We start from the raw sequence: 18,800 nt of genomic DNA on the forward strand, positions 1-18,800 counted from the left end.
TTGGGTGTTTGAATTGCCACATTTTGGGTTTTGTTTTCAGTCCATTATATATTCTAGGGACAAACTTCATCTCATTTCTTAGACCAAATAATATTTAACTACAGGATCAGATTCGCGTAAAGTAATTTGCAATGTTTATTCGATTTTGTGCATGACAAGGGGCAAGTAGAATTTTTTTTCTGTATGCACTTAGCAAGATTAAAATAACAGGCACAAAGTGAATCAAGTGTGTTCAACAAGCAATTTAAAAGTGAAAGTAGATAAACAACTTACTGATCCACATAGAAGAGTGCCGAGTATTGAGATTTGATTTTCCGCATTGCAATGGTCCGCTATGGTCCTGCAGTAATATGTGTATGACAGCAAAAGGATCTTCAAATCAGTATGTACACTTAACTTATCCATTATAATTCGATATATTATATGAGATAACTTGAACATCTTTAGAAACCAGTGTGAAAAAAATATAGCAGCCAAATCGCATTACAATACTATTACGTGTGGATTTTCATATGCACATTCCCATACGCTACAAACTTGATTAGAGCCGAAAGCAAGGAAATGCACATCACAGTTGCAATGACGCTAGGAGAAGCCTCTCCACATCTGTATGTTGAGAGACTTGAGCTATTAATTTTGCAGGCACTCCACACAAGCACATGCATGTTAAGTGAGGGTATACGTTATCATTTTGGGTATGATCGAATGGAAATACATGTTCATGTCATCCTTTGATCTACTGATCCAAATCATCCTGCAAAGCTCATGCATAATGGTTTAGGGAATAAGGTATAGATGCTCAAAGGACAAGATTGATAGCTAACAAATAGTTGATGCTTACAATTAGCCTGTGGTCCCCTCCTCCAACATGTGTTTCCTGTTTGAGCGTTGTGAAAGGTCAGGAGGTCCAGGCAGGTCAAGGCGATGGCGACCTTTGACTTTGGAAATGCAAACCCCCTCTCGGTGGCCCTCTCCACAATATCATCCAACATATTAACGTTTAGCTGACAGAAAGGAACTATACACATTTAGCTAGGAAATCTAGGAACAAGAAAATAGACCGGTCGGCATGTATGATTAAGGATAAAGAATGCACTAACTTTCAAACTGTTTTGATGCCTGACCATATATATTGTCAACATGGAAATTCTGGTTTCTGAAATCAGTTTCCTTGCTCAGTAGAACACCTATTATGAAATCTGTTTGTTCTAGAGCCGAGTGCAGACATCACTTTTGTTAACCGTGATGCTATAATACTCGGGAAAATTGTGTTATTAGGAAATTGGTCAAGGCATATAGCTCCATCTATGCTCCCACAGACATAAGATGATGAGACTATTATAAACAAATTCATCTTGTTTTCTGCAGTTCTGAGAGGTATATATATAGTGTTACTATTCATCACCCAGGGGACAGAATAAGTTATTCTTCACCCGAGGTAATCTTACGATCATTTCATAATTAAATTATGTTTTGAATTTAAATAGTTACATTCCTATTGATTCACTACGTAAAATTTGACATAAGAAAATAAAAATATATGTCATAAGACAAGAATTTTTGCAGTTTATGTGTATTTTAGATTATATTTTTACGTTTGTAATTTTACATAACATAAAATATTTTTTACGGCGATTATATATTTTCTTACGGTCTCTTTTTGCGTCGGAAATAAGAGAAAACTTACGGAACGTAAAATTACGGTGCATTGATGGTAAAATAGAGAGGGGTGAAGAATAACTATTCCTCATCCAGGATGACGAATAGCGCGACCCTATATATATATATGAAAATGGTTGTATATTTCTGAGAGTACACACTCCCGCTCTTCATATATGATGGATATCAAGGAATCCATGAGGATTCACAACTTTGAGAATAGTATGGTTTTTTTAGAAACCATGGTTTCAAAAACTATAGTATCCCTAATACCAAGTCATTTTTTTTAATATTTGACAAGGACAATGCTACACCTACATAAACTAATCTACGTACCTTACGTAATGTGCAACGTGGACATTTTAGAATGGGTATAGGGGGATTGAGGGGCCCACCCTCTAAAAATCAAGGGGGAGGAGGGGGGGAGTAATATTGTTAGGCAGTTTACGTTACTTTTTATAGCCTCGTTTGTGGATGGAGCATTGTCCATTTGACAAAGGGGTATTGAGTATTGACCTCTTTTTTGTAAACCAAAACAAACTTAGAAAAACTCTGTCACGGGTGTCCCGCCGCGCATCGCCGGCCGGGTGCTCCGAGCACCATCTCTCCCCTTTCAAGGGTCCTTGCAAGATTCTAGAGAGGAAAAACATGAGACCATAGGACAACTGAAGATGGCCATCCTTTGCCTGATTCCTTATGGCTCAGGTCAATTAACAAGCAGGCTTATGCCTTACCTAAGGACGGATTGGATGGAGAGTGGTGTTGCCTGTTCAATTTGTATTCGGTATAGTGGATTCTAAAAACATGAAAGCATTACCAAACAAGAACCATGGCATATCTTTCTCATGGCGGTCGTGTGTGGATGGCATGACAACTACGACAGTGATGGCTATGTCGATTCTCTTCTTTATATATTTTTTACCGAACAAGTGAGCATATGGAGGGAGAAAGAAGCATCATGGTGCCTCACCACACAGTTCATTTCTTTTTTAAGCCCTGACCGTAGAACAATCGTTTTACGGTAATTTTATTAATAAAATAATAAAAAAACAGTTACAAGAAAGAAACAAACAGTTACGGTAATTTTTTGCAAAGAGAGCCTTGGTTCAGTGGTTGTAGTTGGGCATGCGGTTGTGCAGCCTAACGACCCGAGTTTAATTTCTAGAATTGACAGATGATGCACAGGGGTTTTTCCTAATTTATTGAGGATCAAGTTTGGTATGTGGTGAAACCACTCATCCCAAAATATCTTGATACTCATTTTTAAAAAAAATCTGAGGACCATGTTTATTTTGGTACTCATACTAAAATGGCCGTATGCATCCTTAGTCGGTGCAGAGGCCGGGGAAGTGAAATTCTCCTCCAATTTTAAGAGTTGACTTCTCCTCCCGACTCCTCCCGACCCCGTGCGGCCGCCGCTGGGTCGTACCGGGCGGCCACATCCCGACCTCCCCTCGACTCCTCGTGCACCCTCCTCCTTTCGCCGCCGCCGGCAACGTCGCTGGGCGAAGGCCCCGTGGTGCGGCGGCGGCAGACCTCCTCTGTCGTCCCGAGATCTGAGGCGGCGGCGGCCCGATTTGGATCTTCCTCCCGACGAGGATGGCGGGCAGCGGCGGCCGGGGCGCGGCGGGGGGTTTGGCTGCAGCCGGCGGAGTAGTACGAGATGGCGGCAGCAGCGGCCGGGGCGCGTCCCGGGCTCGATCTAGGACCTTCGGGTCTAGGCGGGCGGCTGCCGTTACGTCCTCAAACTGCTGCATCTCATCGGATTCGGCGACGACTCGCTGAAGCACTCCGGGTCTGCATCGCATCACGAGGACTATGGCGGTGGTGGTCATCTCCTACGTCGGAGGTGGTCGACCTGAGACTGAATGATCGGATCTCGAGATTTGTAATCTAGTCCCGGCTGCGAGTCGGGGAGACATAGTTGCCGGTGAAAATCGAGCCGATGGTGGACGATGGCGGCGTTCTGCGCCGTTACCTTGATGAAGGCATCATTCTGTAACTATTGTCGACCCACTCGTGCTGCTCTGGGGGAAAACCCTAGGATCTGGTTTTTCAGATCGGACGATGGCGGCACTGCGGTGTCGTTTCTCTCTTAGGAGTATCGTTTGTGGAGCAGCGCTGGAAGTCAGAGGCAGGAGGTGGAGCGGCTTCGTCTTGACGGAGCTTCGGTGGAGATGTCAAGTCATGCCTGACCGACAGGTGCTACGCTTTGTCATGCCTGGTCGGCAGGTGCTACGCACGACAGATCTTCCAAGGACTTCAAGCTGTGTTGGCTGGTGGTACTTGGCAGCATGGCGCTGAGGTGTATCAGTGGCGACCGCGACGTGCTCAGCTGTTTGCGCGCAGGGAGGAGGTGCCGTTGGGCGCCGTGGTGGCGTCGACGATAGCTAGACCGAGCAAGGTTGATGCATTAGTACAGTTCTGAAGATAGAGCGGTGGCAGTTGGCGGCGGCGGCCTCTGAAAGCACGCCAAACCAGTGTGTGCCCCAGACCCGGCAAGTGGCTAGGTTGGGGTCTCAGGTCTTAGATGTTAGACTTGGTTGCGATGTCTGTTTGGTATTAGGCCCAGGCTATCTGCGCCCTCTTCATCAACTGGATAGGTGTAGCGACAGTTTGTTGCTTAGACGGCGACTTTAATCTTACTGTTGTATAACTTTGTAAGGTCTTGTGAGAATAATTAATAAAGTGGCCGTATGCATCACTCAGATGCAGAGCCCGGTGGTCATTCTCCTTTTCTAAGAAAAAAAATATTACCACATAGTTCATTTCATATCGAAAACTGAAAACTGTAACATTTTCAAAGCCAAATACTCCCTCTATCCCATAATATAAGTGTCAGAAAACGTCTTACATTATGAAATAGAGGCGAGCAGTTTAATAACAACTATGAGCCAAGTACATGTCAGCGCAACCAAGCAACAGATAATATTCAGATTTGGTGGATTTGAGCAGAAGAGCTCGAGCAAACAAGAGAAAGAAAAGGCCATACGACAACTTCATTCAATCTTCAGATTTGGTAGCTATATAGAGACTCAAAAGGGCACAGACATGCTGATGGTACTGATTTTCTAGCTAACTGAAGTCCAACTTCCTTTGCCGAAGTCCACTACTTTCAACTTGATGTCACAGATCAGCGAGCCCGCTTCTTCCAGTTTCAATCAAAAGCCATCCATCGTATCCAGTGATCTCATCCTTGAAAGATTCGGAATGTACCAAAGCTCAGAGGGCCAAAACACCGCATGGTCCGGTCTAAAGCCCGGGAAAGCACGCTCAGACGTCTGGCTCGTAGTAGCCGGAAATGGGGAACAGTGGGTCGTCCTTCGATCCGGATTCATCGACTCGGAATCAGATTCGGGAACGAGGGTCGATTCGGTAAGATTTAATGCGGATTCGGCGTTTCTGCAGCTGGATCGTCGATTCAGATTCGGCGACTCGACAATATTGGTTCTTGAATCGATCGAGTAAGCAAAAGATCAGCCATATCAATCACAAACTCCTCGTTTTACTCTCTGCCCCGTTCTTTTCCACTTCCCTAAATAACTCCTCGTTCTGCTCTCCAATTACTCCAAGGCTGCTAATAAATTTTTCATTGGGAAGGAGATGATTTATTTTAGTCTTCATGGATCGACGATGCAGCCAGTTCCCGTTCCTCGTTCCCACCGTACCGGAAACATGGCAACTATGGTCTGGCTTTCCAAGTCGTAAACCCTCACACCACTCCAGCCACGAAGACCGAAATTGTCGTGGTGTTTCAGCCGAGGCGTGCTGAAGTAGACGCAGTTGGGCCTGAGCTCCGGAAACTCCCCGACGGGCAGGCACGCCGAGTGGTTCAACCCGACGAACACCGCGTGACCCCGCAGGGCCGTCGAGGAGCTCAGGGCGACCAGCCTGCGCTCTTCGACGTCGACCTGGAGCACCTCCACCTTGATCTCTCTCGGGTGTTGAGTGCGTCGAAGGGTTCGTGTATCTGCAGGAGGCGGCCGCAGGGCGTGGAGACCAGGAACCTGGTGAGGACCCTCCTACGCCTCCTGTCCCCGTCGGCGATGATCGCCTCCCCCCTCGGTTCGCCAGGCCCGCAAAGATCCCACGCCTCGACCACTTCGCGCAGCGTCACCGTGTAGAATCTTCCGCCGTGGTGGACGCAATCGGCATACCGGTCGTCTCCCCCCGTCGGGGAGAGCCGCGGCGAGTCTCCAGCGGCCCTTTCTTGCTCTTGTGAAGGAGAAGCAGTTGGCATCATAGTGGATGGCTACGGCAGTGTAGTCACCACCATGAGCTGATGGATCGCATGACAGCGCCACCTTCTGGTAGAACCATGTGCCAAGGTCTCGTGCACCGGGCTGGCTAGGCTCATGCTGATGGTATTTCCCAAAACGATAGCCCACGACGCCTCCGTCGGCGTCGTAGACCCCCTCCACTCTAGATCGGTGATGGGCGGGAGAGGGATCATCGCGAAGGTGAAGGGGTGGTAGAGCACGAGGTTGGAGAGCTGAGTGAATTGCAAAAAACATCGGCACTTCAGGCTAGGTTTGCAGGAACCACACATATACGAAATTATGCCAAAAAACACTAATTTTTTCACAATTTTTTGCAAAAAACACTAGTTGCTCGTTTGGACCGTTTTAAGTGTGTTTATGACAGGGGGCCCGCATCCGTCGACGTGGCAGCACTGTTCACACGGCAACGCCGTTAGACGACGTTACACGCCGTTGGCGCACCGGTTCGAGCCGGACCGCTTAGTCTTCGAGCCGTTCCCCGCCCGGTCCTCTCCCTCTCTTTTCCTCCCCCGTACTCTCTCCTCTCAGTCATGGCGACGACTGGCGGCGCAGGCGGCGACTGCGGCGGGTCTGCTGGTGTTGGAGACGATGGTCCATCGGTGGGAGATATATGCGGGAGCTCAAACCCTAGCTGGCCGTTGGATACGAGCAGCCCCAGCCACAACCCCCAGTACTGTCTCAAATTTGCGGCGGCAAGATCTTGGGCCAGGGCAGTGAAGGAGAATCTGACGGAGAGCCACCGGATTGCCTCGTCATTCGGCGGCATCTAGTGAGTTTCCTCTTCCCTCTTCCCTTTTCCTGTAGATCGATTCTAGGGTTATGGTTAGGTTTTTTGGCATTGTTAATTGGTGCTCTCTTAATTGTGATTTAGTTGTGGTTGATTTGTAGTTAACAGAGTAGCTAGTTGACAGAGTAGTTAACAGAGTAGCTAGTTGATGACGTAGTCAGCACAGTAGTTAGCAGGGTACTGTACTTGGAGATCAGTTTGCATTGGTTTGACAGTGAAGTTGACTGGTTTTCAGAACTTGGCAGTGGTTTTCAGAAGGTGTTTGTTGTTTTCAGAGTGTACTGTACTGTATTGTAGCAATCATAATGTTGATTACTCTGTTTTTAGTGCTCTGTTTTAGGAATTATGCATTTTTAACAGTACATTAGTGCTCTGTTTTAGTGCTTTGTTAATTAAACTATTTTATTTATTTGTGTGTAGTTTTAACGATGATGTTTGGGAAGTTAGAATGCACTTCCATGACAGAAACAACTTGGAGAGATCAGTTTGCATTTCAGACATAACATATTATAATTTGGTTGCCCTAATAGAGACAGAGGGATATGGGCTTAATGATTTCATGTATTTTGTGAGGGATCCTGGTGTGGGGATTACAGGAATGGATGAAATTTGTGATTATGATAAGGTGGATGAAATGCTTGACCATATTGCTAACAATGATCAGCACGTAGTGAACTTGACAGTGGTTAGGGGCACTGATCCAAGACCTGCAGATTTGAACTCAGGCTATCTGGTTGAGGAGCAGGTTCCTTTGAGCCATATAGGAGAGAACCCTGTGTATGTAGTAAATCCTTCTGGTGTTCTCTTAAGATCACCACCAAAAAGTATAATACAGAGTCAGCCAGAGCCATTGCAGTTCTACACTACACAGCATAACACAAACCATGATCTGGATACAAATGCTGTCATGGACCAATGCAATGCAGCAGATCAGGATGAACTGGAGACATTAATGGAGTTGAAGAGGACAACAAAGATTGCCAAATTTAGGAAACATAAGATTGCAGCTAAGCATGTAAATAAGGTTAAGCAGAAGCTACCAATTCTTCTAACTGAAGATGATTTAGATCTGGATGCAGATGAGGACTATCTTCAGAGGCTTAATGAGATGAGGAAGCAAAGAGAGGATCCACTCATTCATTTTGATGGAGACACTGATGTGGATGAAGTGTATGAGGAAGATGAGGAAGGGCAACATGTGGAGGTGGAGAAAGAGGAGCAGGTGGAGCAAGATGAGCAGGTGGAGCAGCAAGAGGTGCCTACAAAGAAGAAGAAAGCTAGAAAAGGGCCAACAGAGAGGTCACATTCTAGTTTGGAACAGAGATTTGAGGATGTTTAGGCACCATCATCAGATGAGGAGCCAGATCTTGGTGTTTTGAAGCAGGAATATGATGATGGAGCTGGGGAAGTACAATTTATTATGCCCAATGGAAGGAAGAGCAGACCAGTTAGATCTTTGCCAAGGATCTGGTACAGTGAGGAGAGAGAGAACCAGAGGAGCATTTTTGCAGAAAACTTTGTTTCCTCAATGTGTATTAGTTTAGGAGAGCAATTCAGACATTGCACATAACTCAGAATAGGAATTATGAGTTCCACAGAAACTGCAATGACAACATCATAATTGTGTGCACAAATGCAAAATGCCCTTTCTTTATTGTAGCTTCTGTTGTTGCAAATGAGACTACTTTTTGCATAAGGAAGGCAAATTTTGTGCACACATGCCCAGCAGTAGGAGAGAGCACCAAGGTCACTGCAAAATGGGTTGCACACCAGTGTGAGGCAATGATGAGAGTTGATATTGGCACACCAGTCACCACAATAATGCAGACACTGAAGAAGAAATATGGAATATAGATGTCCACCCATATGGCCTACAGGGCTAGGAAGCAAGCATTGAAGGTTGTCCAAGGAGATTAGAGAGGACAATACACTAGAATAAGAGATTATTTGCAGGCTGTGTTGGATACAAACCCGGGCTCTAGATGTATTGTTACTACTAGGCATGTACCAGAGCACCCAAGCAAAAACCCTAGGTTTCGTGGCCTCTTTTTCTGTCTAGGTGCTTGCAGAGAAGGGTTTTTGAATGGATGCAGACCATTCATAGGTACATTTCATTTACTAAGTTGTGAATTGTGTATGTGCTCACATTACATACACCATGTTCTCACAATTGTCAGCTTTGCAGGGGTAGATGTGTGACGCCCCCAGTTTGACCGTACACTAATCATACATGCAAACATGTACGATCAAGATCAGGGACTCACGGGAAGATATCACAACACAACTCTACAAATAAAATAAGTCATACAAGCATCATATTACAAGCCAGGGGCCTCGAGGGCTCGAATACAAGAGCTCGATCATAGACGAGTCAGCGGAAGCAACAAAATCTGAGTACAGACATAAGTTAAACAAGTTTGCCTTAAGAAGGCTAGCACAAACTGGGATACAGATCGAAAGAGGCGCAGGCCTCCTGCCTGGGATCCTCCTAAACTACTCCTGGTCATCGTCAGCGGGCTGCACGTAATAGTAGGCACCTCCCGAGTAGTAGTAGTCATCATCAACGGTGGCGTCTGGCTCCTGAACTCCAACGTCTGGTCGCAGCAATCGGATATAGGAAAGGGGAAAGGGGGAGAAAAGCAACTATGAGTACTCATCCAAAGTACTCGCAAGCAATGAGCTACACTACATATGTATGCATTGGTATCAAATGGATTAAGGGTATCATATGTGGACTGAACTGCAGAATGCCGGAATAAGAGGGGGATAGCTAGTCCTATCGAAGACTATGCTTCTGGTAACCTTCATCTTGCAGCAGGAGAAAAGAGTAGATGGTAAGTTCACCAAGTAGCATCGTGTAGCATAACCCTAACCAATGATCCTCCCCTCGTCGCCCTGTGAGAGAGCGACCACCGGTTGTATCTAGCACTTGGAAGGGTGTGTTTTATTAAGTATCCGGTTCTATTGTCATAAGGTCAAGGTACAACTTCAAGTCGTCATGTTACCGAAGATCACGGCTATTCGAATAGATTAACTTCCCTGCAGGGGTGCACCACATAACCCAATATGCTCGATCCCATTTGGTCGGACACACTTTTCTGGGTCATGCCCGACCTCGGAAGATCAACACGTCGCAGTCCTACCTAGGCACAATAGAGAGGTCAGCACGCCGGTCTAAATCCTATGGCGCAGGTGTAACACCCCGGATATAACTTTCCCAATTTGTACTCCAACTCTTGCCGTTTCCGGCGTTAAGTTATATTTATTATCTCGGGTTCGGGTTTTGTCTCCGTGTGTTGTTGTTGTTGTCATGCATCTCATATCATGTCATCATGTGCATTACATCTGCATACGTGTTCGTCTCATGCATTCGAGCATTTTCCCCGTTGTCCGTTTTGCATTCCGGCGCTTCGTTCTCCTCCGGTGGTCATTTCTAGCTTTCTTTCGTGTGTGGGGATTAAACATTTCCGGATTGGACCGAGACTTGCCAAGCGGCCTTGGTTTACTACCGGTAGACCGCTTGTCAAGTTTCGTATCATTTGGACTTCGTTTGATACTCCAACGGTTAACCGAGGGACCGAAAAGGCCTCGTGTGTGTTGCAGCCCAACACCCCTCCAATTTGGCCCAAAACCCACCTAACTCTGCTCCATCATCTAGAGCGTTCGATCACGATCACGTGGCCGAAAACCGCACCTCATTTGGACTCTCCTAGCTCCCTCTATGCCTATAAATAGGTCCTCCTCGAAAATTCCGGATCCCCCTCTTCCCAAAACCCTAAATCCCAGATCCGCGCCGGCCGGACACGTCCGCCCCGGCCGGACGCGTCCGCTCCGCCGCCGCCAGCCACCCCGCGCTCGCCACATGGCAAGCCGCCGCCGTCTCCGCCCGCGGCCCGGCCGGCCCGCAACCGGCCCCCGCCAGCCCGAGGCCGCCGCTGCCCACGCCCTTCGCCCGCCGCCGTCGCCCTCCACTCCGGCGCCGCGCCGCCGCAGTCCGCCCCGCCGCCGCCGTCGCCACCTCGTCGCCCGGGCCGCCGCAGCCGCCGTCGCCGCCCCGAGCCGCCGCAGGAGCTCGCCGGCGTCGCCCCTAGCTCCGGCCGGCCCCAACTCCGGCCACCGCGGGCCCCTGCGCCACCGCCCCCGCCGGCCGCCGTCCTCGTCTCCGTCGAATCCTCCGCCGTGAACAGTGCCCGCCGCCGCCTCGGATTGCGCGCCGGTCAAACCCTAGATATGAGGGTTGTTTTTTTTTCTAAGTCCCTGATATTTTCAGTCCAAGTGCCCCTGTTCGTAGCTCCGTAACTTTGCATCCGCAGCTCCGATTCATGCATATAGCATATCAAAATGTTCATCTCAGAGAGTAAATCATTTCATTCCATTGCATCATTTTCATTTGAGCTCATCTTGGTGCCCGAAATGCTGTTAGAAGAGGGTTACTTGAGTTAATTGTCAGATCTGCTACTCCGTTTAGGCTTTTGTCATTTTTGCCATGATTAGTGTGTGCATGATATGCCCGTGAGTTCTACATGTGTTTTGTTAAGGGTTTTGTCATCTTTCCATAGGTGTAACCCATATATTTTTGTGATGTGTGTGGAGACGTGTGCAAGCTTGCAAAGTGGTGCACTTGCTAATTCTGTTTTCAGGGACTTGGTAATTTCACTAAGTCCTGGAGTTGTTTATCTCATGTTGCCATATGTTCATGTTGTTTTCTAGTGATCCGTGCCTCTTTTGAGGATGGTCAGTAAGGATGTTTTGTTAATATTGTAGTGCTCTATTCATCCATGTCTTTGTTTGCAATTATGGAGCACCCTAGCTTGAGTCAATCGAGCTCTACTTTTGCTACTTTGTAAATCTGGGCAGATTGTCAACTTGTTTGCAATTTTGCCGATGATGTTGTAGTTGATCCGTGCATGCTATGCTATTGTTCTTGCCATGTCTAGCTTGCATTTTGTGCTTTCTTGATGGATGTATGCTTGTCTTGTCATGACTTGCACCGTAGTGAGTGCATCGAGCTCGTAAACATGCCTACTTGAGTTATATTTCAGCATGTGCCAGTTTTCACTAAGTATGAAAACTGATTATGTTTTGCTATGTTCACATGCTTGCAATTGTATTTTCTGATCCCTTTTGGCTCAAGGTCACTAAGGGACTTTTGTTAAGCTCTTTGAGTAGTTCCATGCCATGCTTTACTTTTTCATGATCAGATCCTGTAGCATGTAGTTTTGTTGCTCCGAAGAGGGCTACCTGATCTGAAATTCCAGACAAGTGTTTATTTCACCAAGTCTGAGATCTGTTTGTCATATGCATTTTTGCCATGCTTGTTTGAACCTGTTAGTGGATGAATTGGCCGTAGTTCAATGCTAGACTTTTGTTAAGCATCTTGTGTGCATCCCTGCCATGTATTTTTTTGTCATGTTTGGGTGCTGTAACATGTTCATTTCGTTGCATTTAGATGCCTACTTGCTGTAAATCGCAGACCGGTGTCATATTTGAATCGCTTGCCATTTCCAAACCGTAACTCCGATTCCGGCGTTCTTTATATCGTTTTCAAGCGATTTCATCTCATCTTTTCAGTGGCACACTTGGTTTTCCAAGTTGAGGCCAGGTTCATGCATTTCCTGTCATATCTTGCATTTCGCATCCCGCATCGCATCCCGCATAGCACATCATCTTTGCATTGCGTTGTTTGAGTTTGCACGTGGTTGATTGTATCCTTGTTGCTTGTTTGTCTTGTTTGGGTAGAGACGGGAGACGAGTTCGCTAACGAGGAGCCCGTTGAGTTTGCTTTCGGGGATCCAGTCAACTCTGACAACTGTGCAGGCAAGATGATCATACCCTCGAAATCACTACTATCTTTGCTATGCTAGTTTGCTCGGTCTTTTGCTATGCCATTGCTACGATGCCTACCAATTGCTTGCAAGCCTCCCAAAAATTGCCATGTCAAACCTCTAACCCACCATGTCCTAGCAAACCGTTGATTGGCTATGTTACCGCTTTGCTCAGCCCCTCTTATAGCGTTGCTAGTTGCAGGTGAAGATTGAAGGTCGTTTCTTGTTGGAACATATTTTATTTACTTGTTGGGATATCATTATATTGCTATGTTATCTTAATGCATCTATACACTTGGTAAAGGGTGGAAGGCTCGGCCTCTCGCCTAGTGTTTTGTTCCACTCTTGCCGCCCTAGTTTCCGTCATATCGGTGTTATGTTCCCGGATTTTGCGTTCCTTACGCGGTTGGGTTATAATGGGAACCCCTTGATATTTCGCCTTGATTAAAGCTTTTCCAGCAATGCCCAACCTTGGTTTTACCATTCGCCACCTAGCCCTTTTCTTTCCCTTGGGTTCTGCAGACTCAAGGGTCATCTTATTTTAACCCCCCCCCCCGGGCCAGTGCTCCTCTGAGTGTTGGTCCAACCGAGCGATGTCCGGGGCTATCAGGGGTAACTCTGGGCTGGCCTACCCGACGTCTTGCTCATCTGAGTGTGCCCTGAGAACGAGATATGTGCAGCTCCTATCGGGATTTGTCGGCACATTCGGGGGGTGTTGCTGGTCTTGTTTTAACCTGTCGAAGTGTCTTGAATTACCGAGATACCGAGTCTGATCGAAACGTCTTGGGAGGAGGTCTATTCCTTTGTTGACCGTGAGAGCTTGTCATGGGCTAAGTTGGGACTCCCCTGCAGGGATTTGAACTTTCGAAAGCCGTGCCCGCGGTTATGGGCAGATGGGAATTTGTTAATGTCCGGTTGTAGATAACTTGAACCTTAATTAATTAAAATGAATCAACTGAGTGTGTTACCGTGATGGCCTCTTCTCGGCGGAGTCCGGGAAATGGACACGGTGTTGGAGTAATGTTTGCGCAGGTTGCTCTCTAGTTTCTCGCTCGTGCTTTGCCTCCTCTTCTCGCTCTCTTTTGCGAATAAGTTAGCCACCATATTTGCTAGTCGCTTGCTGCAGCTCCACTCATATATTTACCTTGCCTTACCTATAAGCTTAAATAGTCTTGATCGCGAGGGTGTGAGATTGCTGAGTCCCTGTGGCTCACAGATTACTATTACACCAGATGCAGGGCCTGATGATTCCGCTCCAGGAGACGCGTATGAGCTCAAGTGGGAGTTCGACGAAGACTTTCAACGTTACTACGTTTCCTTTCTTGATGATCAGTAGTGGTGCCCAGTTGGGGGTGATTGGGACCGTGTCTGAAAGTGCGTTATATCGACTAGAGGGGGGGTGAATAGGCGATTTTTATGAAAGTCTTCAGAACATGGGAGTTTTGAAGACAAACGATAAAATTAAACCTATTACCATGCAGCGGAAGGTAGACTACACTAGGCAAACCATAGTCAAGTATTCAATGAAGTGAAAGTACAAAGACTAATAGCAGCTAGGTAGTAAGGATCAGGTAGGAAGATATTGTGAAGCCAAACAGAACACGCAGTCACTCAGTGAAGACAAATGATAGAGCAAACATACAATGACTTAACAAGGAGGAACAGTAAGTAAAGTGAAGTGAAGATGAAACCAGTGACTCGTTGAAGACAATGATTTGTTGAACCAGTTCCAGTTGCTGTGACAACTGTACGTCTGGTTGGAGCGGCTAGGTATTTAAACCTTAGGACACACAGTCCCGGACACCCAGTCCTGAACACGCAGCTCAGGACACCCAGTCCTCACCGTATTCTCCTTGAGCTAAGGTCACATAGACCTCGCCCAATCACTCTGGTAAGTCTTCAAGGTAGACTCCCAAACCTTCACAGACTTCGTTCACCGGCAATCCACAATGTCTCTTGGATGCTCAGAACGCGACGCCTAACCGGCTGGAGGATGCACAGTCCTCAAGTGTAATAAGTCTTCAGATCACACAGACAAGAAGACTTAAGTGATGCCCAATGTACTCTGGCTCTGGGTGGTTAGGGCTTTATCCTCGCAAGGAATTCTCTCTCAAAGGCTTCGAGGTGGGTTGCTCTCAAACGACAAAAGCCGTACTCTCAATCTGAGCAGCCAACCGTTTATGGTTGTAGGGGGTGGGCTATTTATAGCCACTTGGCAACCCGACCTGATTTGTCCGAAATGACCCTGGGTCACTAAGGAACTGACACGTGTTCCAACGGTCAGATTTCAAACTCACACGGCAACTTTACTTGGGCTACAAGCAAAGCTGACTTGTCCGACGCTGGACAAGATTCGCTCTCATTGTCATAGTCTTCACTCGAAGACATAGGTTTTTGGTTTAGGCATCACTTCAGTCATTCTGACTGGTTCTCTTCGACCCCACTTAACAGTACGGTGGTTCCTATGACTCAACACAAAAGAAAAAGAACTACGAAAGATCTAAGTCTTCGAGCTCCATAGGCTTCATATCGTGTCTTCTCTTGTCATAGTCTTCAATATGAATATCTTCATATACCACCTTTGACTTCAATGCCTTCATAAAGTTTTAGGGGTCATCTCTGGTAGTAAAACCGAATCATGAGGGACTTCTACCTGTGTTATTCTGCAATTCTCACAAACACATTAGTCCCTCAACTAGGTTTGTCGTCAATACTCCAAAACCAACTAGGGGTGGCACTAGATGCACTTACAATCTCCCCCTTTTTGGTGATTGATGACAAACTAGTTGAAGTTTTCAACGGGGAATATAATCTGTGAAACTATAAAGAATAAGGAATTGTCTTCATAAGTTGCAAGGGCTCCCCCTGAAGATGTGCATATAAGTTAATTTGCTTTTGGAATGCAAATGCACATGGCAGGTGGTACTTGTGGAGATTCACTTCAACTTATGATGACAATCCACTATGCATGTGAAAGTATATGAAGATAATGCCATGCATAATGGAAAATGGACGTCTGCAGAATGAGCTAAGTGCGGAATTTATCGTCGCACATGCGGAATTTATCTTCGCAAAACAAGGTGGCGAATAAGTAGCAGACGACCATCTAATTTAAGTGTTACAACTCATAAGAACCAAATGTAGCAAAAAAACAAGAGTTGTAAGCACGAAGCAAAATATAAGGCACCCATCCATATGAACCCGCTTGAAGACTATCAATCTCATATGCTTCTCCCCCTTTTGTCAGTAATGAACAAAAAGGTTTGAAGATATAGAGCCTCTACTCGTTCCCATGAGGAGTAGGTGAAGTAGCAGGGTTGTTGGTGTTGTTTGGCGGTGCAGAAGAGCTCGGAGGTGCTGAAGGAGGTGGCGGTGAAGTAGCATCGTCTTCTTCCTCAATAATTCTGGCAGTCACTGTGGCAGCAGAGGAAGAGAACTCAGAGTCTTCAAGGGATGGAGTTCCTAGCAGCACAGCCCTTCGAGGAGGTGTGGAGTCAAACTTGAATCTCTCAGTGAAGCCATCCTCTTGAAGATCAGCTTCAGAAAGCATCATCATTAACCCTTTCCATGTGCGGCGACAGGTTTCATGGGCAACGAACGCATTCTTGGTGGCAAGATTTCGAGTGCGATTAACATCCACCAAGAGGCTTTTCATCTGACGCTTCAGCCAGTCATGATGCCTATCTTGTTTCTGATGTAGAGCCACAAGAAGCTCTCGGTCGTTGAGAACACGAGTGCGCTTCTTGGGTCTTGGAGCAGTGGCACTGTCAGTGGCTTCAGTTGAAGCAGGGTGTGGTGCACGTGTAGTGCCAGCCAAAGGATACACCCGAGAAACTGCTTCAACGCCTTCAACGTTCTGAGTAAAACTCTGATGTTCTGCATTCTGAAGACTTAGAGGTTGCTTGGCAGGCTCCGAATATATGGCTTCAGTAGACATGTCCACGTCAGGCAAGAAGATCCGATGGTTGCGGGCTGAGGGCTGATACGAGATGGCGGAGTGTAGCTTGATCAGCCGCATGACCCAAGGGGCGTAGAACTTCAAACCAAACAGATCAATGCCTGATGCAGCAAGTTGGCGTATGAAGAAGTCCTGTGCACTGAAGCATTTGCCATGAAGTATATAGAAGACCAAAGTCTTCATTGCACCCTGAAGTTTGGCATTTGGAGAGTGCCCTTTGATAGGCCAGAGAGTTCGCCTGATGATGTGATAGATGGTTCTGGGCAGGTACTCAAGGTCTTCAACGAAGAACTCTGTGGGATACGCAGCATCTTGAGGCAATGGTTTCATCATACTGAGCATTTGACTCATATTAGGTTCTGGCCGCTGAAAGATGCTCTCAATAGCTTCAGCATGTAGCTGACAGCCTTGCTCGAAGAGATCGCCAGGAGTGGGCAAGCCAGTGAGCTCAATGATGTCAAATGCATTGGCTTCGTGATGAACATTGCCAGTCATCCACTTCAGAACCCAAGTCTTTGGATCTCTGCTGTATCCTTTGATGTGAAGTGTGGCATAGAATTGTAGCAGCAGCTCTTCATTCCAATGCTCTTCAGCAGTAACAAATTGCAGCAGACCCACTTGCTTGAAGCAATCCAACGCTTCTTCTAGACAGGGCAGACCAGCTATAACTTCAACGTCAAGGCGCTTGTGTGGGAAAATGCGACCTTGGTTGTAAAGAATGCAAGAGTAATAGCTTCGCTGAGGATAGCTCCAGAACCGATCAGATGATATCCTTTCCCTTGAGTAGGGGTTCCTGGAGCTACCGAAGAACGTGTTGTCTGCCCTGAAGCCATTGATGTTGAAGGAGCCAGGTGCTGACGCAGGACCTGAAAACCTTGGCAGTCTTGGGATTGGCTTCTGGACCTGAGGCCTGTGCTCAACATGATAGTTGAATTAGGGACCGGCAGCAGACTCAGGAACAGAAGTGGCGGGATCAGTGGCTTCGCTGTCTTCTGAAGCTTTTGCTGGGGAGGGCTCCACATTAGCTTCATTGGTGGTTGTGGCAGCCTCAAGATTTGCATCCTCCACTTGACTAGCTGGAGGGTCGGTCACAGGCACGTTCTCCTGGAGAACTGCTTCTTGGTGGAGCAGGGGAGTGGGATCTTGTGGTACTTCTTCTGCGGCTAATGCAGCCGGAATGTCTTCAGCAGAGACTTGAGGCCTTGGACCTTTGCGAAGCCTGCGGAACGCAGTCGACGTCTGTGGAGTTGGAGTGGGCTGGGACTCATAGTCTTCTTCCTCTTGTGGGCGATCTGCCCATGAAGCATCCTGTGCAATTGGCGTCAGTGGACGTCCAATGCTGATGAGTTCGCTGTTTTCTAACTGAGGAAGGACTGCATCATCTTCTACATTGTCATGATGACCAATGTCTTCAGCAGCGATGGGATCAGCTGCTGGAATGTCTTCAGCTTTAGGAGACTCTGTGGAAGCAGGCTCATGAACTGTCAGTTGACGTTCTGCGTCAGGATGAACCATAGAAATGGGTTCAACTATTAAGGGCTCTATGGGAGTAGCCCGAGCTTTCTTGGTCTTTCTCCTTTTCTTGGTGGGGCAGTAGGAGAGGCTTCAGAGTGTTTCCTCTTCCTGGCTTCAGCCTCAGCAGTTCTTGTCTTCTTGAGCTCTGAAGCTGTTGACCGGCTCTTTGGCTTCGAGCCAGTCATTCTTGTTGGGAAGACAATCGGAACTGCTTCTTGCCTTGGTGCATCAGATTCAGCCATAGCAGGCTTCTTCTTCTTCTTTGCGGCCATCCTGGGGTCGATGCCAGGACGCCCAAGTGCCTTGCGCTTCTCAGCCTCATTATAGGCTTGCACACATCTGTTAACCAGAGTCTTCATGCGCTCACGCGAACCCTGAGCTTCTGCATGCTTCTTCACAAAGGCTTCCTTGAGCTCGTGCATCATTGTCTTGAAGTTCTTCACTTCTTGCACGCTGAGCTTGGCCATATGCTTCTTGAACTGAGCCTTTTCATAGTCAATTTTCTGCTTCAGCTCAACAATGCGCTGGGCAATAGCAAGTTCTGAAGCAATGGCGCCTTGGAAGGCGACACTGAGGCCAATGGGTAGCTGCAGATCTTCAAAGCTGATGTTTGGCGTGTCAAACCACTCGTCAATGAAGTTGTGGATGATGGTGACATCAAAGAGAGGCAGATCATTGAAGATTTATGCTTCTGCTTTGCTCTTGATGAGTTGCTCAAGAGCGCCATCTGCAAGATCTTCATCACTTGACAGATCAATGTCGTTGTTGCGCAGAAT

The 18,800-nt window shown here is 47.0% G+C and overlaps 1 protein-coding gene across 2 annotated transcripts; it reads left to right on the forward strand.

Annotated features, from left to right (window-relative positions):
* Positions 1-1,667: 1,667 nt before the first annotated feature.
* On the forward strand, positions 1,668-9,059 carry LOC125522975. Of its 2 annotated transcripts, XR_007290066.1 has the most exons (3): positions 1,668-6,708; positions 7,147-8,830; positions 8,912-9,059. XR_007290066.1 is itself a non-coding variant. In XM_048688019.1 (2 exons), the coding sequence occupies exons 1-2, from the start codon at positions 6,470-6,472 to the stop codon at positions 8,063-8,065; spliced, it is 1,158 nt and encodes a 385-aa protein (XP_048543976.1). In that variant the 5' UTR covers positions 1,668-6,469; the 3' UTR covers positions 8,066-9,059. The 2 variants fall into 2 exon arrangements, 1 of the variants encoding a protein (XP_048543976.1); XM_048688019.1 differs by having other exon boundaries at positions 7,147-9,059.
* The last annotated feature ends 9,741 nt before the right edge of the window (positions 9,060-18,800 follow it).

Source organism: Triticum urartu, chromosome 7 (genome assembly GCF_003073215.2).
Source record: "Triticum urartu cultivar G1812 chromosome 7, Tu2.1, whole genome shotgun sequence".
NCBI classification, from domain to species: domain Eukaryota; kingdom Viridiplantae; phylum Streptophyta; class Magnoliopsida; order Poales; family Poaceae; genus Triticum; species Triticum urartu.

What these genes read in the sequence shown, in the direction of transcription:
- LOC125522975 (XM_048688019.1), top strand. Translation starts at nt 6,470, where the DNA reads ATGGCGACGACTGGCGGCGCAGGCGGCGACTGCGGCGGGTCTGCTGGT. An exon ending in TCGTCATTCGGCGGCATCTA is followed by an intron (nt 6,709 to 7,146) that starts GTGAGTTTCCTC and finishes ATTTGTGTGTAG; the next exon opens with TTTTAACGATGATGTTTGGG.